Raw genomic sequence first — 23428 nt, 5'->3', positions numbered from 1 at the left:
GCTAGACTAAGAGCTATCCTAATGGAAGCTGCTCTTAGGCCGGCATCAGAGCCAAGCTGGTCGGACTCAGCACTGAGCACCTCGGCTTTAGTGCAAAGCACCCCTCAGGCACTGTGTTTCTTAGTACTGTTCCCTCGCTCCAGTACCAAGAAAGAAACACAAGAAATAAGGGTCAAAAAGGGGGTACCAAGGAAGGACAAACAAGGGGAATACAGCAGAGTACAACCTGCGTTGGGCCATTCTGCTAGTGCCACCGTTGACTCCTCTCTGTAGGTGCTGATGAGTCCAGAGCGAGACCATCCTCCAATGCTGGGGAGACATCATGGAACGAGTGGGATCTCAGAGCCTTCCACCCTGGAGGTCTTTGCAGCTGCCAGGGACCTGATGACTTTCCCGGTTCCTCCGACCTCAATGGGACAACTACTAGCTCTGATGAGTATGAGCAGAAGGGAAACATTGCCTCGAGCTGATACCTGGCACTGGGCCCTTTGGTGCTGACTAGAGGAAAAACGGCCCTTCTGTCATCAGTGAAAACTTCCCCGCTCTTCCCCATGGTCTCCTTAAGAGGACTAGTCCCCAGAGTTGGGAGGTGGAGCCCACCACACAACCAAGGGGTCACCGCCAATACCCATCCTATGTTCCACTGGATCTTGGTGCAGGCCCTCCCCATGGCACCTGGCCCAGAGGTGAGTGGCCGATGAAGGTCCAGTGGCCATTCAGGAATCCCCGTGGGGTTTTACTCCAGTACCGGAAGTACCATCCAGCTATTCCTACTCAGTGGTGTCCGAGAGGAGGGCTCCTCCACTGCACCATCCGGCACCGACCCGGTAGTGAGCCTGGTACTGACATGTAGGACTTAGGCCTAGCTTATGTAGTTGGGGCTGAAGAAAAAGAGGAAGGCCCACCCACCAGTACAGGCTTCTTCCTCCTCCTCCTCCCCTGATGAAGCTGTCTCGGGACCAAGCAGCTTGGTGCCTCAGGACAACTTTAGAGCTCATCAGGAGCTATTAAAAAGGGTGGCTTCTAACTGGGGCTAGAGGAGGAGGTTCTTAGAGTCCTCACATAGCCTTATTGACATTTTGGCCATGGCAGGCCTGTCAAAGGTGGCCCTAACCCTCACTGAGGTTGTTATGGGTCCAATCAGGTCCCTATAGCAGACCCCATCCTCTCTCTCTCTCCCTCCCTCCCCACCTCAAGGGCAGAGAAAAACTACTATGTGTCTGCCAAGGGGTATGAATACCTGTACTTCCACCCTCCTTCCCGGTCCCTTATGATCACAGTGGCCAATGAGGGGGACAGATATGGAGAGCTAGGTGTGACCCTGAAGCAAAAGGACTTAAAGAAGCTAGACCTGTTCTGAAGGAAGATTGGGTTATAGCTTTGCATTTCCAACCAAGAAGCCTTGCTTGGGAGGTATGATTACAACATTTAGGATTTCATGGCAAAGTTTAAAGACTTGATGCCACAGGACTCCAGGCAAGAGTTTTCTACCCTGATGGAGAGAGGGAAGGGAAGACCATAGCCTGAGCCTTCCTCCAAGTGGCCCAGGATGCAGCTGATGTGGCAGCCAGAACAATGGCTTTGGCCGTGGTCATGAGTAGATGCTCCTGGCTCCAATCCTCAGGATTGCCACCTGAGGTCCAACAGTCCATCCATGATCTTTCCTTTGAGGGTACCACCTCCTCCTTCTTGGAGCAGATGGACTCAAAGCTCCATGGTCTGAAGGACTTCAGAGCTACCCTCACATCCCTGGCTCTCTAATCCCTGGAACCTTTGAGGAGGCATTTCAGGCCTCAACAGCGAATCCACTTCTTGGCTCCTCTGCCTTGCCAGGAGCTGTTTGAAAAACAGAGCAGGGGTTACAAGCACAGGCAACCACTCCCCTCCACTTCAACCTCACTACTGGGTTCACACAGGTACCTGGGAGACCCCAAAGAAAACTTTTGAAGGCACGCCTAAGGGCGTTATATCAATTCCTACACTGGATCCCGCCCCCTTTTTGTTTTCAGACCATCTCTCCTACTTCAGCCCAGTGTGGTCCCACATCACCTCGGAATGCTGGGTGCTGAGAACAGCAGAGGAAGGATACCCCCTTCAGTTTTCTTCCTCCCACCCGCCACCCCATCCCTCTTCAGGAATCTTTCTCACAAGTAACTTCTAGTCCACAAGGCACAAGCCCTCCTTCAGGTAAGGACTGTGGATGTGGTGCCCCAGAATGGGAGAGGGGAAGGGATTTTACTCCCATTATTTCCTAATCCTGAAAGACAGAGGGGGTCTCTGACCCATCCTAGATCTGTGCTGCCTCAATAATTATCTCAAGAAAGTGAGGTTCTGCATGGTTTTCCTGGCCTCAGCTATTTCCTCCCTCAACTTCAAAAATCCCTATTTCCACATCTCCATCTTCCACGGCCACAGAAGGTTCCTCAGATTTATCGTACACCAGACTCATTACCAGTTCACTGTCCTGCCCTTTGGACTGTCAGCAGCCACTTGGGTTTTCACGAAATGCATGGACTTGGTGCTCATAGTGCTTGACTCCCTTGACTGGTTTAGGTATTCCTGAGTGGTGGTCACAGGCATTCCCTTTGTCACCCACAAGCCGTCAGTATCCAATTTCAGATGCATCTGATCTAGGTTGGGGGGCTCACCTTGGAACTCTGGGCCTCTAGTTCCAGGAATACTTTCCCTGCACATAAACTTCATCCCTAGACGGTAGGGCTGGGGCTCCAGCTTCAGTGGTTTATTACTTATTGCCCACATCCTGTCTGTGACTTTTGTTAAAAATACCTGTGCTAAAATCTTAGCCTTGATCATGATAGATAGCATCACACTAGGACTTTTGTTTGGTTAGTTATGTGATTCAAAACCCAAACCTGATAATTGGATGTACAAAGAGGAATATCAAGTAAGAGGAAAGAGGTAATACTAGAGTGTATGATGGTGCGGAAGCACTGCTGTGTTCATGCCTCACAAATTATATTAAAAAAAGTGGAGAGAGAATCTACAAAAAGGACTTGTCATCTGGACAATAATTCCTTTGAAAGACTAAGGCCTGGACTAAACCAGGAAATTAGGTCAGTATAACTACATTGCTCAAGGGTGTGAAAAGAGAGGCCTAGCTGCAGTGGTTTATATGTAGACAAGCTTTAAGTATTTCATAGCCCTGTTGATCCCAAGATATTAGAGAGAAGGTGGTTGAGGTAATATCTTTTCCTGGTCCTACTTCTCTTGGGGGGAGAGAGAGACAAGCTTTCAAGCTACACACCGCTCTTCTCCAGGTCTGAGGTAGTCGGAGTACTGTCCCCAGACCCGAGGAAGAGCTGCCTGTAGCCTGAAAGCTTCTCTCTCTTACCAACAGAAGTTAGTCCAAAAACGATATTACCTCAACTACCTTCTCTCTCTCCTGCGAGCTGTAGTGTAATGGGGTTGAGGGAGGAGGTTAAGAGTGACCTACGCGCTGTCTGTAAGTACCATCAAAGAAAGAAGACCAGTCCTAACTCTTTGAACTAGCAGCCCCTAGCATCCCAAAGTACAGGGCCTGAAACCATCCGGCAACTCCAGGGTAGAGGATACAATTTTTGTATGGCACCAGTGTGTCATTAACGGCGGGACCCGCTTGCCAAGGGCCGTAGTGATTTTCCCCTCACGGGCCATCTTTAAGCCAAGTTGTCCCAAAACTATGCTCTGGTTCGACCGCACGTGGGGCGAGGGGCAGGCGCGGGGGTGAAAAGCGGCGGCGGGTCCCGCGGCCTGACCAGTCTCTCCGCGGGGCCGGGCGGGAGTTCGCACAACCCGCGGCCGAGCCCCCGGCATGACGCTGGTGCCGCGATGCCCCGAGGGGGGTCGCGCTCGATCGTGGGGGAGGGGCGGAGCGAGCCCGGGGTCCGGCGCGAGCCCAGCTCTGGGGGCGGGGCCGGGGCAGCGCGGGTCCCACAGCAGCCGGAGCCCGGATCATGGCGCCGGGGGCTGGGGAGCCGGAGTGGGAGCAGCCCGGCCCGGAGCGGGGGGTGGCGGCGGCCCCCTGAGGAGGAGCCGGAGCCGGAGCCGGAGCCGGAGCCGGAGCTCGAGCTCTATGGAGCAACAGGCGCCGCTGCCCGCCCCGCCGGGGGCCGCAACTGGGGGCTGGGCTCGCAAGCGGCGGCAGCAGCCGCGGGACCCGGAGCCTCCCCGAGTAAGTTGTAGGCGGGCCGGCGGGAGCCCCTTGGTGGGAAGGGGAAGTGGAGGTCTCCGGCCGGGAGCGACCCCTTCTGTCTCCTCAGCGGCCGGGAGCGACGACCCCCCCCCCCGGCGCTTGCTCCTTCCTCCCCCCGTTAGCGGCCGGGAGCGACGACCCCCCCCCGGCGCTTGCTCCTTCCCCCCCCCCGTTAGCGGCCGGGAGCGACGACCCCCCCCCCGGCGCTTGCTCCTTCCCCCCCCGTTAGCGGCCGGGAGCGACGACCCCCCCACCCCGGCGCTTGCTCCTTTCCCCCCCCCCCCCCCTCAGCGGCCGGGAGCGACCCCCCACCCCGGCGCTTGCTCCTTTCCCCCACCCCCGTTACCGGCCGGGAGCGGCGACTCCCCCCCCCCCCCCGCCCCCGGCGCTTGCTCCTTCCCCCCCCCCCCTCAGCGGCCGGGACCGACTCTTCCCCCCCCCCCCGGCACTTATTCCTCCCCCCCTCAGCGGCCGGGAGCGACCCCCCATCTCCCAGGTTGATCAGCCCTGGTTCCCTGATGCCAGAGCAGGGACTGGCCCTGCTAGACCTGGGCCTGGGGAGGGTGGAACTTGGGGGAACAGAGGTGGGGAGGGGACTGGAGAGTGATGGGTGCAATTGTGGGCCTCCCCTTATGGGCAGCGTGACAATAGGGGGTTTACTGTTCTTGCCCCATAACAGTTGTGTTAGCGGGGAAATGGCTCATTTCCAGCTCTGTAGAGATACTCAGTCACTGCTCTGGCCACAGATGTCGTTTTTATGCCCTTAACACACAGGTGTGATGAAAAATACCCAGGATAGGTCTTGTCTACAGTAGAAGTTGGAGCATGTGGGTAGAGCATGTTTACACTTTGCCACTTGTGCCGATGTATTGTGTCCACACAGAATCAAGTAAAGTTGCATTGGCAAAAAATGTGTTGTAATGGCCTCCATGCTGCTTTAAGGCACATGATCTTGTGGGACAGTGTCATTGTGTATTGTGGGGCAGTCACTGAGTGTTGTGGGATACCCACACATGTCTTTGGGAATTGTGGGCCCTGGGGGCAGGTCTACACTACAGCTGGGATTCACACTCTTAGATTGAGCCACTAGCGGTCGAGTTAGTGGTCTAATAAAGACCCACCAAATGGACAGCAGATCGCTTTCCAGTTGACCGCTGTACTATACCCCTGAGGAGAAGAGTAAGGTAAGCCGATGGGAGATTTTCTCCTGTCGACCCCCTGCTGTGTATACCCTGGGGTAACTCACTAAGGTATGTCAACTCCAGCTATGTTACTCATGTAGCTGGAGTTGCGCGTAGCATAGGTTGATTTACCGCAGTAGTGTAGACATAGCCTTGGAGTAAAATAATAAAGCTTACTTATCTTGTGCTTTTCATGAGTAGATCTCAAAACAGACTGTTGCAAAAAAAGCAAACATGATTCTGGGATGTATTAACAGGTGTGTTGTGAGCAAGACACGAGAAGTCATTCTTCCGCTCTACTCTGCTCTGGTTAGGCCTCAGCTGGAGTATTGTGTCCAGTTCTGGGCACCGCATTTTAAAAAAGATGTGCAGAAATTGGAAAGGGTCCAGAGAAGAGCAACAAGAATGATTAAAGGTCTTGAAAACATGACCTATGAAGGAAGGCTGAAAGAATTGAAAGAATTCGGTTGCATCCGAAGAAGTGAGGTTTTTACTCACGAAAGCTTATGCCCAAATAAATCTGTTAGTCTTTAAGGTGCCACCAGACTCTTTGTTGTTTTTGAAAGAATTGGGTTTGTTTAGTTTGGAAAAGAGAAGACTGAGAGGGGACATGATAGCAGTTTTCAGGTATTTAAAAGGGTGTCATAAGGAGGAGGGAGAAAACTTGTTCACCTTAGCCTCTAAGGATAGAACAAGAAGCAATGGGCTTAAACTGCAGCAAGGGAGGTCTAGGTTGGACATTAGGAAAAAGTTCTTAACTGTCAGGGTGGTTAAACACTGGAATAAATTGCCTAGGGAGGTTGTGGAATCTCCATCTCTGGAGATATTTAAGAGTAGGTTAGATAAACGTCTATCAGGGATGGTCTAGACAGAATTTGGTCCTGCCATGAGGGCAGGGGACTGGACTCGATGACCTCTCGAGGTCCCTTCCAGTCCTAGAATCTATGAATTGTCCTTAACATGTTTTCTGTAGCAGTCATGATTCTTGGTGATCCCACCTAGCTTTTATTTCCCCGGCAAGCTGGACAGAAGCATGGAAAGGTTTAACTATCACCTAAGCAGCTGTTAAATTAACATGGGGTGGCCTTCGGAGACTGAAGGGCAGATGGAGATGTCCAATGACAAGGCTCAATCTCAGCAAGGAAAATGTTCTCAAAGTTAGTGCTCTTTGATGTGCAGTGAATAATATCTGTGAGATCATGTTGCCAGGATGGGTGTGAGAGTAGGACAGGCTATCTGTTGAATTCAAAGAGCTTGAAAGTTGTCTGGTTAACAGTGTCTGCCAATACAGTTTGGGTGAGAGAAGTTTTGTAAGCTTACTTTGACAGTGGACAATAATGTAATTATTTCAATTGGATCATTAGTACAGTAACTGGTGGTGCATTGTGTTTATACGCAGCTTGAACCTGTGTTTCAATAGACTTGGATTAATGAATTTTAAGGGATATTGTATTGAAATATGTAAAATAGTGTATGTATTTGAGCAACAGTAAAATAACTGCTGATGTATTTCCAGATTGAGCAAAGGTGATTGCTTTTGTAGTATACATGGATTGCTGACTATATAAATACTAAATGTTTTAAATTAAGGTGGGGGAAGCCTTTCTGGATATATGAATTACTCTCTAGCACTGCAGGCAGTTCTGTAATGCTGAAAAGCACAATAAAAATGCACCAACTTTCACACAGCATTTACTTCATTAACACAGTATGTCCAGCATCACAATAAAGAGGCAGTAACTTATAAACAACTTTGACTGTACTAGCTATGGTATGCAGTTACTTATAAAAAGTGCCATGTGCAGGCTGGATGCCAGTGCATCACAGATAACAAACAGTACATGTAATGAAAGCAGTTCCCTTTGTTCCCTGAGCTTTTGTCTACTGGAGTAGGGTATAGAGGGAACTAATATGATAGGGGATATATGATCCTTGTGAGTAACCTGTATTGGTTATACTTTTTGGTATAGGTTGAATGCTGAAGTGATGTCCTTGGTGCTTCCTGGTCAACACTTAGTTCAAGAGCTGGGTCTGCTGCTTCAGTAGCTGCAGCATGGCTGTCTGCACTTCTCTGTCCTTTCTGAACTCCTCCAGCAGCTGTTCATGCAGGTCCCTTGCATTTCTCTTGGAGTCCTCCACATTCTGGGAGAACATGTCCTTTTTGCACTTCCATTTGGCCCTAGTAGTGCTCAACAAGTTTTAGTGAGGCTCTCCTCAAGATTCTTCCTATTAAGGTTGCTGATAAATGGATGGATGTGCTGTTGAGTAAAGGAAGATGATTTCATATGTATTGGAGGAAAGGATAGATAGATGGATCCCTCCTATCATCTTTTCCTAGCCAATGTAAACACACAGGCATGCATTTGCTAAGAGTTAGAGCATATCAACCTACATTATGATTAGGGCCCTACCAAATTCAGGGTTCACTTTGGTCAGTTTAAGGCCACAGGGTCTTAAAATTGGTCAATTCCACGATTTCAGATGTTTACATCTGAAATTTCATGGTGCTGTAACCATGGGGGTCCTGATCCAAAAGAGGATGGGGGGGGGGGGCAGAAAAGCTTCTGTTTCAGGATTACCATACTCCCTTCTGTACTGTGGAGCTTCCTGCAGCTGAAAGAGGCTCCCGGAGGTGGAGGCAGGTCTAATCTTCCCAGCTGGGGGCTCCTAGCTGGTAGTCAGGGCCAGTGGTGGATTAACGCATGGGCCCATGCCCAGGGCCCCCGCACAATTTGAAATATGGGTGCCCAAGCCCTGGCAGGAGCCATGGGGTGGAAGCCCTGAGCCCCAGCAGGTGCTGCGGGGGCTGAAGCCCTGAGCTTGGTAGTCCTGAGCACCATCAGGAGCTGCGGGGGCTGAAACCCCAAGCCCAGACAGGAGCCAGGAGGGGGTGCAGAAGCCCCGAGCCTGGGCGGCCCAGAGCCCACACAGGAGCCAGGGGGGCGGGGGCAACAGCCCTGAGCCTGGGCAGGAGCCACAGGGGGTGGAAGCCTGGAGCTCAGGCAGGAGCGGTGGGAGGCAAAAGCCCCGAGTTCCGGCTGGAGCCGTGGAGGGTGGCAGCCCCCAGCCCAGGTCCCTGAGACTGGTCAGGAGCCGAGGGGCAGGGACAGCAGCCCTGAGCCCCGGGCAGGAACCACTGGGGGGCACCCCGAGCCTGGCAGGAGCTGCGGGGGCTGGAGCTGCGGTGAGTGGCAACCCCGAGTCCTGGCTGGAGCCCAGGTGCCTCCAGCCCAGGCAGGAACCACTGGGGGGGCAGCAGCCCAGAGCTTGGGTAGGCGCCATGGTGGTGGGGGTGGGAGCGGAAGACGGGGCCCAGCTCTGGGGCTGCTGCAGAGCAGAAGTATATATATATATATATGAAGTGGTACACCCTCACTGCTGTGCTGCCTGGGGGGGTGGGTCTAATCTCCCTCCGATAACAGCTGTGCAGGGGAAGGAAAAGTCCTGCCCCCCCCCCCCCCCCCCGGCCCGACTGATTTCGGGGAGATCTGATTTAATGGGGAAGGGCTTATTTCACAGTCTGTGACATGTTTTTTCTCGGCCATGAAATTGGTAGGCCCCTAATTATGATTTATTATTGGGGTTCTAATCATCACTTGCATCTGTCAGTCTCCCTCAGTCTTTAAGGATGAAACATATCAGAGTGAGACACTCAGACTGTGTCTGGGGGGTCCTGCAGGATATCTATCCATTCCTGGTTTACAGCCATCTCACTGTATTTTGCCTTGTCATCCCCTTCCTGACCCATAAAGAGCACCTCTTCCTTGCCTACCCTCCAAGGGGGCCTTCCTCCTCCATTTACAGGACACCATGACCAAGGTGGCTACAGGGGTGGTGGTAGGGTCCCTGATGAATATTATAAAAGTCATAGGTCATGCAGGCAGCTCCACAAATCATGTTGTTCTCCTTCACCTTTCAATAGCCCTGCTTAATCTCTTTTCCCTTGACATGGCAATGGGATTCCTTTCTTGAATATCTGAGTGTTGCCATCTCCTTGGCAAAGTCACTGTAAATATTCTTTTTCGTACTACAGCTGTGCCTGCACATGCTCCTCTTCCCACAGTGCATGGAAACCAAGTACCTTTTTCCTGGACCTGGTGGTAGCATGAGAAATAGAAAGCTAAATTTTGTTGGTTCTGATTTTTAATCCATTAGGGCAGAAGTTACATTTACAAATGAGCTTCCCAAACTGAAAATCCAGTTTCAAAATGTTTTTTTCTTTCAAAGCAGTACAGGCCTGTAATTTATGGGTAGGGCTTTCTGTTTTAGGTATTTCTTGTGATTTAAGGTATTTATATTTTTAGGTAAATCACAGTTTATATTTTTAGGTGTAGAAATAGATTTTCATGAGCATCAAAAAATCCCTCATTGAACTATATATATAAAAAAGGGCACTACTTCCAACACCTTATGCATTTTGGGAATGAGCTTGAAGTGAGCATGTGGTGTCTTTAAGATGTGGTGGATCCTATTCTTAAGACAGAAAAAGTGTAACTTTCGGGTATTTTGGTATATATTTTATGAAAAGTTGTCCTGTTCTCTTATGAAACCTACCTGTTTTGGAGATATGGTGACATGCTCTCTGTATAATATTTTATAGTAATTTTGTAAGAAGAAATCCAGATTAAAGCAATTGCTGTTCTTCATTTGAGCAGATGCCACAGTGGGCTGGGAAATAGAACTAGGATTTCATATCGTTAAACATACATTTTCAATGGCTTGTCACCTCTCGCTACACTATTCCTGTAAAAACTCATACTCTGATTGGGTGAAGGATGCCCGTGGCTTGTCAAGATCTGATATCTGCTCAGAAGTGGAGAACTGGCTGTAGAAAATGTATTGGCTGCAAGGACTATGGAAGTTATTTGTGAGGAACTCCAGCTTCCTTGTTTGTTTTTGGACTTTTGTTCCAGGCACTTTCTTTTCAAAAACAATAACCCTCCAGAGTCTGGAATAGGAAAACACAAGGCTTTTTATAAAACTAGACATTTCCAATTTAGGTGAATAAATGAAAATGTTAGATAAATATAGTAATAATGTTTGAGAAGAAACTGTACAGTATGATATATTGCAGAGTTATTCTTCAGAGAGTGCAACTTTCAATTATATATTTGAGTTGTTTTTGGTAACATATATTTAGAGTGAGTAAATGTCACTGTACTGTTTTTCAGTGTCCTTCTGTAATGCTAGTTTTCCCTGTTTGGTTTTTCCCTTTCATGTCATAGTTTTTCTGATATTTTAATGAGTATCGTAGGAAGTATTTCAGTAGATGTAAAATATACAACCCTCCTACATGGCATTCTTAAGGTATTAAGATCTTTTCTGTGGAAGTGAAGAGGTTAAAGAAAGGGTTTTGACAGTCTTTCAGTTTTAATTATGGACTTGCCACCAAAATTTGATCTATGGAGGGGGTATTTATTATTATAGTTGCATTTGAGGTGGATTATGGATAAAAGGTTCAGTTCTCAGGTATGTGATTCAAAGTTGTCTAACAGGATGATTGTTGTCCTTAATGTTTTAATAGTTTGTTGAGGTCCTTTGGATAAAAGGTTGCTCTGTAAATGCAAAATGTTGTTAATTAAGATTAATTTCTTTAATGCACTTTTGGGTGTGTCTGAGATTTCTCTACTTTCTCTAGAGGGAAGGCCAGAAATAAATGGCTGCTGAAACCTGTGATCAAAACCAGGGTTTCAATTTGAGTTGCTATGGCATACCTAATGATAAATAATGGCCACTGATCAGTAGATACAATTTGTATTTTGCTTTAAACTTTAAACTTCCCGAGGTTTAGCCTGATGAGATCTGCAGTGCCTGATTTCCTGTGTTGGAGGGTACCAGCTTACACAGTGTTGAGCAACTTTGTAGTAGGTTAACAAGGATGCTCCCAAGCAAATAGTCCTCTGATACTAAATGCATCTGTCTTCCTTGTTGTGGTTGAATGGAGGTGATGAGAATGAAAGTGGTATATGCTGTGAACTGTGCAGAGCTGAAGATGGTTTCTTCACAGTAATCCTATTAAGCTTTGAATGAAATCTAGTTGTCATTTCACAGCTGGGCACAGTTCCCTGCTGGAGACAGTTTTAACACTTATAATTGGGAACTTTTACTTGTTAAAATACAGCTGTTTTAAATGTCTTGGCAGGTGTGTGGGGTTTTATTTTTTTAATTGAACACTATTTTAGTGGAAGAGGAATTCTGGAATTCCTGATCTGTCACCACTTAAGGACAAATGATCACAGATGTGGAATTTCACTCACCTATGTTGTTTCATCACCTCTCCCCCCCCCCCCCCCATCTTTCTCTGTAACAAACCAGAGAATGACACTTCTTATTTAAGAGCATACCATTAAAGATACAATTGAGAAATAGATGTAGCTTGTCTGAAATTTTGTGCCCTTTGAGATTTTGTATTATGACTAAAATGACCAGAGTTAGAGTGAAACCAGGCCCACCATGGCTAAATCCCAGTACTGCTCACATTTAGTCAGGTTAAACAGAGGGTGAGGGCCCTCCTCCCCTCTTCATTCTAGTAGCTGATTTGTTTCCTTGATATGTGCTGTAGGCTTAATGATGGAATCAGGCCTGAAGAATACACCCAGGCTTTCTGCTGATGGACTCAAATCCTGTGTTTTTACTCTAAGGTGTCTCTCCCTGTTTATTGCCTGTGACTAGTCGATAAGCTATTATGGATTCTCTTTCCGACTACACTGCGCTCTCTCTCTCTCTCTTTCCCTCTCACCTTCCCACCACAAGTGATAAGAATCCGCAATATTTAGCAAGATAGAATGGATTCAATTCCTTAGAGGGGAAGGTCAGTGCAAAAGATTGTCAGTGTTATTACAGTTGCAATGGATAAGTTAAAGAAAGCTAGTTTTGTTGTTGTTCAAAACCGGAAGCCCTGCTGTATGCATTTGCTGTACTACAGTAGATCTGTCTTGTCTGAACAAACAAGCAAAAAACCTAATCTTTTTCTGGTGAGAGAGAATGAATGTAGTATAACAAATGTCAAGGTGAAGGGAAATATGCAGTGCGTGTCTGGGAGGTGCCAAAAAACCCCTTTTCCCATATAGTTTGTGCAAAATCTTGGACAGCAGGTTTGTTTCGGGTTGTAGACCCAGACAGTCTTAGCAGGTCTGACTACTTCCTATTGAGGACATTTCTTTTTGTTTTGCAGACAAGATTTCAGATTAAGGATAGGCTGTCTGCTTCCCTGGTGGCAGAACATGGTCTTGAGGGAACAATGGCCTCGTCTTGTATGCTAGAGTTTCAGGCAGTGATCCTCATTGAGATACTGAAAATGATGAGAGCTTTATCCCGCAAGCAGTGTTTTGGACCTACTTCCTTCTTGGTCGAGGCCAGTGTGGAGTATTGGGTCACTTGTTTGCCCCTCAATAAGGGCAGGCTGCCTTATGCTTAGAAAGAAGAATTAGTGCATGCTTTGTTCAAGCAGTCATCACTTGACACTAACAATGTAGTTAATTATTGACCAGTATCACATTGTCCCTTTGTTGTAAGTTTTTGGAGAAGGTTGTGGTGAGACAATGCTCACAGCCTCTAGAATGCCTTTGATCTCCTTGACCTTTATTAGTGTGGATATAGGCCTGGCTTTGGCAGAGGGAGACTGCAGTAGTCAGTTCTCCTTTGGGTGATGAATGAAGATCAGGTGTCCATGCTGGTGATATTAGATATGTCAGCTGACTATGCGGTATTGCTGACTTGCCAGTGGACCCTGATAGGTGTGGAGAAGGCTTCCCTTTTATTACTTCTTTTTTTTTTTTTTTTTAAGAGCGGTAGAGCAGCAGATAGTCATGAGCAATTGCTCTTTTTCCCAAAGGGCTGTCAATTGTGCAGTCCCACAGAGTGACATTCTGTTACCTCTCCTCTTCAAGGTGTAGATGGGGCTGTTAGGAGTGATAGCAAGGAGGCATGGAATGCAGTGTTGTCAGTATGCTGACACCCATCTGTGTGTCTCTGTCTCATTTGACTTGGATAATGCATTTTTAGAGCCTCAGCCAGAGTCTGGTTGAAATTGGGACATGGGTAAGAGTGAGCTGGCTGCAGTGCAACCCAGACAAAAATGATGTGATGATGTAGATTGGGGAAGCAGCTGGAGGAAATGGCAGAGGTAACATCAGTCTCTTTGAGGGAGTATGTCCACTTTTTTAGTAGGGTTTTTTTTGTGGGGGGACTTTAGTAGCCTCCTCCCAGCTGCTGTTTGATGATCACATTGCAGTGTGGCCCAGTCAGCCTTTTACCATCTCTATCGGGCTAGGAAGTCATGACCCTTCCTTTTGAATGCAGACCTTGCCACTATCTGGAAAGGCCACAGTGACTCATTTGGTTTTTGGAAAAGAAACCACCTATAAAAATAATTAAATTAATCTGAAAACAGGTGTATAAACTGAAAAATGTAGATCAGATTTTGGGCCTTCAAGCATTTCTCCAGGACTTTAGTCTGCTTATTCCATGTATTTATTAACATTAATAAAGTTGTCATCAGTAATATTGGACTTGCTTTCTTTTTTCAGAGCTGCTGTATGTGATATTTTCTAATGGTAAATTGCAGCCCCTCTGTTCAGCTGGTAGGAATTATCCCAGTCAAAGTCTCTGCATTCACTGTGGATTTCAGTGAGAGAGGGTTCCTTGCATTTGGAACTGCAGGCCATGGGAAGTGAACACTGTTTAATGCATTTGGGAAGGAGCTGCTCATGGGTATTTTAGACAGAAGTTGTTCTGGAGTATCAAGTAATCTTTCATGTTAAAACATCAGTGTTTTTAAGGGAATGCTTGACCTGTCTTTGGGGTTGATGGTAGCCTCTGCTGGAGTGATGAATGTTGGTCCTGGGTCATTTTTGTGATAAGGCAAGGAGGCTATAGTAAGCAGTAATCAGTGGTTGCATGAACTGGGAGATTCTCTCCCTTGTGCTTATTGAGGTTAACAATGTCTTAGTGAAGATGCATATCTCTGGCTGTTGCAGATCTGGCAGATGAATGTGTCATGTTCTGTGGATGGTAAAAGAGGTACACCTCTACCCCGATATAACACGAATTCGGATATAACGCGGTAAAGCAGTGCTTGGGGGGGGGGGCAGGGCTGCGCACTCCAGTGGATCAAAGCAAGTTCGATATAACACGGTTTCACCTATAACCCGGTAAGATTTTTTTGGCTCCCGAGGACAGCGTTCTATCGAGGTAGAGGTGTAATTGGTGGATTTGGGGACTATTAACTGCTTAATTCCAATCTCTGGGACAAGGGTACCTTCATGGACATGTTGGTAGCATTCCACTGGTTTTGAGTTGTGAACCTCCCTCCGCTTACAGCATCCTGAGCTGTCTCAGACCTATAAGATAACGTGCAGAGATATTCAGAAGTTCTGATGGATTTCAGTTTGGTGTGAGAACATCCGTGCTCTGCTCTAAAACAGGTGAAGGGTTATTGTTTGTCTTCAGAATACATGCACCTTGGCCATATTTTTGTCTTAAAATTAAGTAGCGTGTTGCTCTTCTCTCCTTGTAATTGGTTTTTAGCTAATGGGGAATACACCTCTATCCCAATATAACACTGTCCTCGGGAGCCAAAAAATCTGACTGCGTTATAGGGGAAACGGCGTTATATCGAACTTGCTTTGATCCACCGGAGTGCGCAGCCCTGCCACTCTGGAGCGCTGCTTTACCGCGTTATATCCTAATTCGTGTTCTATCGGGTCACGTTATATCAGGGTAGAGGTGTACTTCCAGGAAAATACAGTCAGGTCTCATTTATTTGAATTATGTTCAAAAATTTCCTCTTGATTATGTCTAACAGAGGAAGTCACTTGTCCAGTGACGTCTCCATATGTCCAAGCCCTCTCTTAAAGAAGTGTCTGATTTTTCCCCAAAGGTTTATATAATGATGATCAATGAGAACAGTTCAGATACTGACACTTCATTTTGTCCTGTGCAGAGCAGCACTTCATGCTGAACTGTGAATTGTTGGGGGGAGGAGAAGACCCCTGCATGTAAATTGGGAAACAAGGAAGAGAAAGTATTAATATTTTCTTGAACTTGCAGTTTGGTGAGTTTGGGTATGTCTCCATGGCAACAGCCCCAGGCAGTCAGTACATTGATTAAATGTAGCTAATGTTATCATACAAAAAACAATCTATCCATGTTTCATGTTGGAATTTGTTAATACAGGGCTAATCCCATCCACCAAAGCCCAAAAAAACAGTTCCCTTCAGTCTTTAATGCTGAGATTTGACACTAGCCCAGAGGCAAATAATATGATTTTCCTTCGAGTGATTGTGTGCATATACGTACTGCTGTAGTTAATGCACCAGATTGACTATGACTCTGGTAACGGATGCACCTACCAAAGGCTGGGGGCCCCATCTTGTTCAGCTTCTGGTCAACTCTTTGGTCACCCCAAGAAGTTATACTCCATATTAATGTGGTAGAGCTCTGATCTGTGTGTCAGGCCTGTGAGATAATTATGTCCACCATCAAGAATGAGGTGATACAAGTTCTTATGGGCAACACCATTGCCATGTTGTATCTAAACAAGCAGGGAGTCGCAAGATCATCTCAGTTATGCTAGGAAGCAGTCATCCTGAGGAATCTATGTATAAGATACAATGTGTACAGAAGGCGTTCAACCTTCCAGGAATGAGAGATACAATTGCAGATTTCCTCCTCAGGGATTTCATAGATCAACATAAACCGTCAATCCAAAAAGACATTCTACAGATTTTTCACCACTTGCATGCCTGGTAATAGACTTGTTTGCGACCAACCTGAACAATAAGTGCTGGAGATTTTGCTCCAGGATGGGCTGCAGCCTCTGCTCCATCACAGAAGTCTTCCTTCTCCCTTGGTCCAATAATTTTCTGTATGCATTCCCTCCAGTTCCTATCATTCCAAGAGTACTCAGGAAAATGAAAAGAGACAAAGCAACAATAATCCTCATTCCACCAGCGTGGCCAGGAGAATATTGGTTCACAGACGTACATCAACTTTCTGTCCAATCACTGCACTGCTCTATGGCCAAAATGCTTCTGAAATAAATGTAGTCAAACTTTACTAATTGTGGGTCACTGAGAACGAAAATGATACTTAAAATTGTTGATTGGCTTTAGTTTTCAAGATATGCTATTGGGTCAGTATATACGACCCTTGACTTGGGAATGGCGGAGGATAAGTGAGTTATAAAGGGAAGGGATTTCAATTTAAACCAGAAATGGCTAAAATACATCTTTTACTGGATCTATGAATAAATCTATGGGTTTGGACAGTACTTGCTTTTTAGGCAAAACAATGAATGATGCAATCTGAAGCTGGTATTGTGTCATACATGATATGAATTGCATCATGTTATTCCTAGAAGTCATGGATGATGCAATCATAACGAAACTTACATCACTCTGCTGAACAAATTGCCCTATATCAGCTCTAGAAATCATACAGTGTCATGCTCTCTTATTTGTCAGTGTTTGATTTTGCAAAGGGACACATTGCTGTTTAGCCAAAGTGAGCAGAGATGCCTCGCACTGTGAACAGTGCAGATAACTTCTGCTATGTTTGTGGTGAAGTGACTTTTGCATCACAAAAGCGCAGTATAACCACTATGGTTAAGAAAGCCTATCACCTTTATTTTGGCTGCAAAATTGGAGATCGGGACAAGAGGTGGGCCCCACACATATGCTGCAACACTTGTGCAACAAATCTTCGCCAGTGGTTGAACAGGAAAAGGAAATCTATGCCTTTTGCAGTGCCAATGATTTGGAGAGAGCCAACAGATCATACCAGCAATTGTTACTTCTGCATGGTGCCTCCAGTTGGAAAGGTGTGTCAAAGAAGAAAAAGTGGACTGTGCATTATCCAATCATTCCATCCGCTATATGCCCAGTACCCCACGGAGAAGGACTGCCCGATCCTGATGCACCAGAATCATTCTCACTTGAGTCAGACGAGGAAGAGGATGAAACTTCTGGTCCTGAACCATCAATGTCACAGGACCCACATTTTCTCCCATCTGCCTTCTCTGAACCACACCTCATAACACAAGGTGAACTGAATGACCTTGTCAGGGATTTGGAACTACCCAAGAGTAAGGCAGAGCTATTGGGCGCCAGACTACAGCAGTGGAATCTCCTAGCAGGTGATGTTAGGGGTTCCGTGACCGTCAAAAGGATCTTGTCCCATTCTTCTTCATGGAAGCTGATCTTGTAGACTGCAACAAGATCGATGGTGTGATGGCAGCTCTCAACATCGTTCACGATCCAGATGAGTGAAGACTGTTCATTGATTCATCGAAGACAAGTCTTAAAGCTGTTTTACTGCATAATGGCAATGTTTTGCTGTCAATTCCAGTTGGTCATGCAGTCCATATGAAGGAAACCTATGACAACATGAAACAACTTTTGAGGTGCATAAACTATGACCAACATCAGTGGCAGCTTTGTGGCGATTTGAAGGTTGTTGCTCTCTTGCTTGGTCTGCAGACTGGATACACAAAGTACTGCTGTTTTCTCTGCGAATGGGATAGTCGTGCAAGAGATTCCCACTACATCAAGAAAGATTGGCTACTCCGACAGTCATTGGAGCCTGGGAGGAAAAGTATTCAGCATCCACCACTTGTTGAATCAAGGAAGATTTTGTTACCACCCTTACACATCAAGCTGGGTCTGATGAAGATCTTTGTCAAGGCCGTTCACAAAACACAAGCAGCTTTCAAGTACCTCCGTGGAAAATTTCCAAGGTTAAGTGAAGCTAAGATAAAGGAAGGTGTCTTCGTTGGTCCTCAGATTCGTGAACTTCTTCGAGATGATGCATTTGACCAGGCACTGCGTGGCAAGGAAAAGATGGCATGGAAAGCCTTCCAGTTAGTGGCAATAAATTTTCTCGGAAACAACAAGGCAGACCACTACAGGTTGTTGGTGGAAAACGTCCTCAAGGCATACAAAAGCCTTGGTTGCAACATGTCACTAAAGATACATTTTTTGCACATCTCATCTAGATTTTTTTCCACCAAACTGCGGAGCAGTGAGCGACGAGCATGGCGAGCGATTTCAGCAGGACATTGCAACAATGGAGAAATGTTATCCGGGCAAATGGAGCCCATCAATGCTTGCAGACTATTGCTGGACAGTGACAAGAGATGCTCCATTTAATGAATACAAGAGACAAGCCAAGAAGCGCCGAGTAGACACTGAATAGGACTAAACTATGTACATAATATTTTTTTGCCTTTTGTTTCATAATAAATGTTATTTATATAACCCTTTTGCTGATTTTTAAAGTGTTACATAAACGGGACAGGTGAAATATTATCATGTAAAGCAACCATAAACACATGAAAAGACCTAGGTTTACAATTTATGATTAAAACTCTACTATCTACACAATATACACAGACATAAAATGTAAAAACTTAAATATCTTAGAAACAGTAGCCCATCAGTTGTTTTAATTGTCATATTTGAATTCAGCACATCAAAATACATAATAAATAGCACATTTTATCTCTGAAGCAGACGACTTCTCAAAAATTGTAGACCAGTGTAATTTTACCTCTAGTCGGGGATCTCCTGTCTCACTCTCAAACTTCTCTTGACATGGTGTGGACCCTTCATAGGCACTAGTGTACATCTGCTTACCAACCTCCCTGTATGAGTATGCCCACATAGTCACACTTGCTTAATGACATCTCAACACACACACACACACACACACACACACACACACACACACACACACACACACACACACACACACACACACACTTTTATTTGCTGACCTATCTACCAAACCCATTCATTTACCGAACTCTCCCAATCTTCACGCCACTTCCCTTCCACTCTAGCCAACGAATGTGCTTGAAGTGATAGTCAAATAGCATAGCTGTATTTAAAACAAAAACTCAGTAAGTTAGAAGGATGTATTAACTAGTCTTATATCTGGAGCGGAGGTAGTCATCTTTCTAGGAGATCATGAAGACATTGTTTGCTGATCATGCTTCATGGGAAAGTTTTTGCAACCTCTGGTGCAGAAAATTTACAAAATGACTAATAAATAACAAATTTAAAAACTGGAAGAAGTTCTCATTCCCTTTCCCAAATTTTAAATTGCTAAAATGTTAATGGTTTTATCTTATACTATACCGTTTCTTCTACTTTTAAAATCTTTAACAAAATGACATGAAAGTGAGTAATCAGTACTTTTGGTTAATAACTTTTTCTGTCTGCAGATTGCTCTTTTTGGATCAAAATCTTTTGGAGGAAGAAGCCCTGATGGCCCCATGTTGAGCAAGGCTGAGTTTGTTGAGAAAGTTCGTCTGAGTAACCAGGCCTGTCATGATGGTGATTTTCATACAGCTATTATGCTGTACAATGAAGCCCTGGAAGTCGACCCTCAGAATTGCATCCTGTACAGTAACCGATCTGCAGCATACATGAAAATCCAGCAGTACGATAAGGCACTGGATGATGCAATCAAAGCACGACTCCTAAATCCTAAATGGCCAAAGGTAGGAAAGCCCATTTCCCTTGTGGTAAGAGACTTTCTATGGGAGTTGCAGCTCCTGCAGTAGTATTAAGGCTGTAATTATTTTGTTGTAATGGAGATGGACATAAATCATTCTGTACTTACGGTTCACTTTGGTGGGGGCTCGGGAGAATAGAAATCTTTCTGTGTTAAAAGCTGCTTGACTTATTTGAGTTTCCTGTTAAGAGTTAAACTATTTTCTGTGTAAACAGACATTTGCCTATTTTTCCTAAGCTGCCTGGCAGGGATTCTTTTTTGCTGATCCTTGTGAAGATTTTGGATTCAGCCTTTTAAACAAATGTTGTTCATAGTGTGTGAAGATCAGACATCTCTCTTAACATTTACACTAATAAACATTCAGCAGCAGCCTGAAGAATCGTGCTCTGAAAGCCTCAGGAGAGCAGTGTGCAGGATGGAACATGCTGCATAGAGATTGTTGTTGGTAATGGGGCATTAGAGTAGAAAACTAAGGACTTAAGCTTAGATCATTATCTCCTTTTCTTAAAATTTATTTTTTCTAGAGCTGGTTCTGTTTGGTGTATTTTCTTGATAATTTTTTAAGAAATTCCATATGGCTCAACATCCTCAGTAAGACCTGACAGGCCGTGGAAAGGTCTGACCTTATACGTTGATCTGTCATGGAAAGGCTAAATGGATGCTCTTCTATAAAATAGGGACTCCTAGAGATAGCACTGCCTTTATTTAACAGTGTTACTTGGACAGTGGGTTTCTGTTGTGTTCCATTGATAGAAAGCATTATGTTCTATTTTTTCATAGATCACTCTAGTGTTGACTTTCCTGAATCTCACCCTTCAGCATTCCTTCTGTTGTTTTCACAATGTGTAGTGTGATATTTTTGCTGCTTTTCTTCATATTCAGGTCCAGGGATCTTCAAGTTGGGTTTCCAGTCTCCAGGGAGATTGGGGGCAGATGCTGACTTGGCTGAGTGCTAAGCTGCACCAAGTGGCCAGTTCTGCCTTCACAGCTGCACAGGAAGATTCCTGTCCCTGATATCTTTGAAGCACTCAATTTCAAGGCCTTTCCATTCAAAAATATTCTTTCTGAAGCTGGAAATTTCGCCTATTGAATTACCTTTCTTCAGTTAATCCTGTCCATGTGATGGTGCAGAACTGAGTTTTCTGAGCCTTTGCAGGAGCTGATCTCCATGCTGTAGGCTCAGTTTGAAATAAACATGACATATACCTAAAAAGGGGAACCAAAGCTCCTCTCTGAAGAGAGCTTTGCCTTTTCTGCACCTCAGGGATGAGAGTTCACACCAGGCAGAAAGCAGGATGTTGCTCTTAGAGGTAAGGATGGGCCTTCTGCAAGTGGTCCTGGATTAGTGGCTGTGAAGCTTCTGCTGCTTCTAAACCTATCTGATGCACTCATCTGCTTGTCCTAGGTCTTGAGGAATGGCAGGGGCTGCAACTTCTAGGTGACTTGGGCATGGGGGAATTGGGCTCAGCAGGTCAGTTCTCATAGATGCAGCTTGCAGTAGTAATGTCATTCATGCATCAGTCTTCAGTCAATGTGCACACTATAACATCATTTTGAGGGGTGGGTTAGCTTGCCTTTCTTGTGGGACCTCTTCCCCTCACCTGCTTGCCACAATTGGGAATGGATCCCCAGCTGTTGAAAATTGAAGGCTTGTGTCTAAGACAAGATAATCTCGTTTTCTGCTTTGGGCAACTCAAATTGGCCTTTTACTTTGGTCATTAATTCACCTCCTCTCTGAACCCCTTGTAGGGCAAATGCCTGAAGCCTCAGCAGGGGCAGTGCACTCCCTCTCCATGGAGGAAAGATTTCTAGTACAGCCAGACTAAGAGGCAGCTTTGGTAAAACATTAGTGGAGATATTCTCCTAAGATCTGCCCACTCATGATGCCAAAAGGAGAGAACACTTTCACTAGAAATGATGATGATGATCTAGATCAACGTTTCTCAAATGTGGCCACCATGGCCGCATGCGGCCACTAGGGTCTTTTCGTGCGGCCACGACAGCCTCCTAGGTGGCTATGGGTGGGGCATAGCATCGGCCCCTCCCCATCCCTCCTTGTTGCTCCTGGATGTGCTGCCCTGCACTGCCTCTGGAGAGAGGTGGGGCGCAATGCTGCAGGAGCCAGGTGAGTTCTTGACCCATGTTGTGGGGAGGGGGTTTGGATGGGAGGCTCCAGTGGCGGGACTTCAGGAGCCTGGCCTTGCGGCCCTGGGCTCCAACCACGGGGCAGCGGGTATTGACTCTCTTCCTCCCGCTCCTGGCTCTGGCCATGCGGCCCTGGCCTCTGGCTGTTGGGCTTCAGCCTCTGGCTCCAGCTCTGTGGCAACAGGCGCTGGCTCCCGGCTGCAGTCCTGGGCTCCAGCTGCACAGTGGCAGGCGCTGGCCACAGGCACCGACCCCCAGCTGCGGGGCAGCAGACTCCAAACAGGCACCAACCCCTGGCTTTGGCCGCAGGGCAGCAGGTTCTGACCCCCGGCTCCGGCTGTGGAGCTTCAGTTGGCCTCTAGCCCCCAGTTCTGGCCGTGCGGTGGTGGGCGCTGGTCCCAGGCTCCAGCAACACGACCCTAGCCCATGGTGCTGATCCCCTGCCCCAGCTGCATGGCAGCAGGTGCCTGCCCACAGCTCTGTCCCAGGCTCCGGCCACGCAGTGGCAGGAGCTGACTCACACGGCCGACCCCGGACCCTGCAGCAGTGGGTGCTGGCTACAGCCACGCACTCCTGGGCTCTGGCACCTGGCTCTGGCTGTGTAGCGGCAGGCACTAGCCCTGGGTGCCCACAGCTCCGGCTGTGTGGCAGCGGGCTATCCCTGGCTCCAGCCACGCAGTTCCTGTCCCCAGCTCCAGGTTCTGGCTGCTGGCACTGAGCCCCGGCCCTGGTCGCATGGCAGCAGACACCAGGCCTTGGCTCTGGCCCCGTGACAGTGGGGCTCATCACCTGCCCCCATTGCCCTGGCCCCTGCTGTCTTCCTGGCCTCGCATCCATCCCACCGTCGCCCCTGGCCCTGCTGCCTCTCCCTTCAGTCCCCCCCCCCCCTCCCCCCCCCCGCATCCAGTGCTTAATGGGTCCTGGGGCTTGCTGAGAAAAGTGATATTAACAAACATGCAAGTATCACTTTTCACAGCAGACTTACTAGCTATCTGTGAAAAATGATACTTGTTTGTATGTTAATATCATTTACCACTTTTCATAGCCTCCCAAGTAGCAATTAAGTGTGCTGTAATATTAACAAATATACAAATATCACTTTTCACAGCAAGTCCCAGGACTCACTAAACCCTGAATGGGTGGGGCGAAGGAGGAGACAGCATTATTTTTATTGAGTCTGCCAAAAACCCCTACAAATATACATTACAATGATTTGGATGTGAATCTGTGCATATTTAATTGATTCTATGGGGGTTGGACTAGATGACTTCCTGAGGTCTCTTCCAACCCTAATCTTCTATAATTCTATGACTATAGTTATGAGAGCCTTCCAACCTGTGGGTCCTGCTGCCTGGAATAGCTTGCCTCAATCTCTCCACTTTGTTAATTTTCC

General features: G+C 46.7%; 1 protein-coding gene across 3 annotated transcripts in view; it reads left to right on the top strand.

Annotated features, from left to right (window-relative positions):
- Positions 1-3879: 3879 nt before the first annotated feature.
- TTC28 (tetratricopeptide repeat domain 28) overlaps positions 3880-23428 on the top strand; it is a 439996-nt gene continuing 420447 nt past the window's right edge. The window contains exons 1-2 of one of the 3 annotated variants that reach the window (XM_042852359.2): positions 3880-4171; positions 19598-19876. In XM_042852359.2, the coding sequence (XP_042708293.2) occupies positions 4073-4171; positions 19598-19876 (378 nt within the window). In that variant the 5' untranslated portion in view covers positions 3880-4072. Of the gene's footprint in view, positions 4172-19597; positions 19877-23428 lie in introns of those variants that run through there. The other 2 variants (XM_042852360.2, XM_042852361.2) reach the window with 2 other exon arrangements.

Source organism: Chrysemys picta, chromosome 15 (assembly GCF_011386835.1).
Source record: "Chrysemys picta bellii isolate R12L10 chromosome 15, ASM1138683v2, whole genome shotgun sequence".
NCBI classification, from domain to species: Eukaryota; Metazoa; Chordata; order Testudines; family Emydidae; genus Chrysemys; species Chrysemys picta.
The sequence above is the reverse complement of the archived record's forward strand: the minus strand, read 5'-3'. Positions and strand labels throughout refer to the sequence as shown.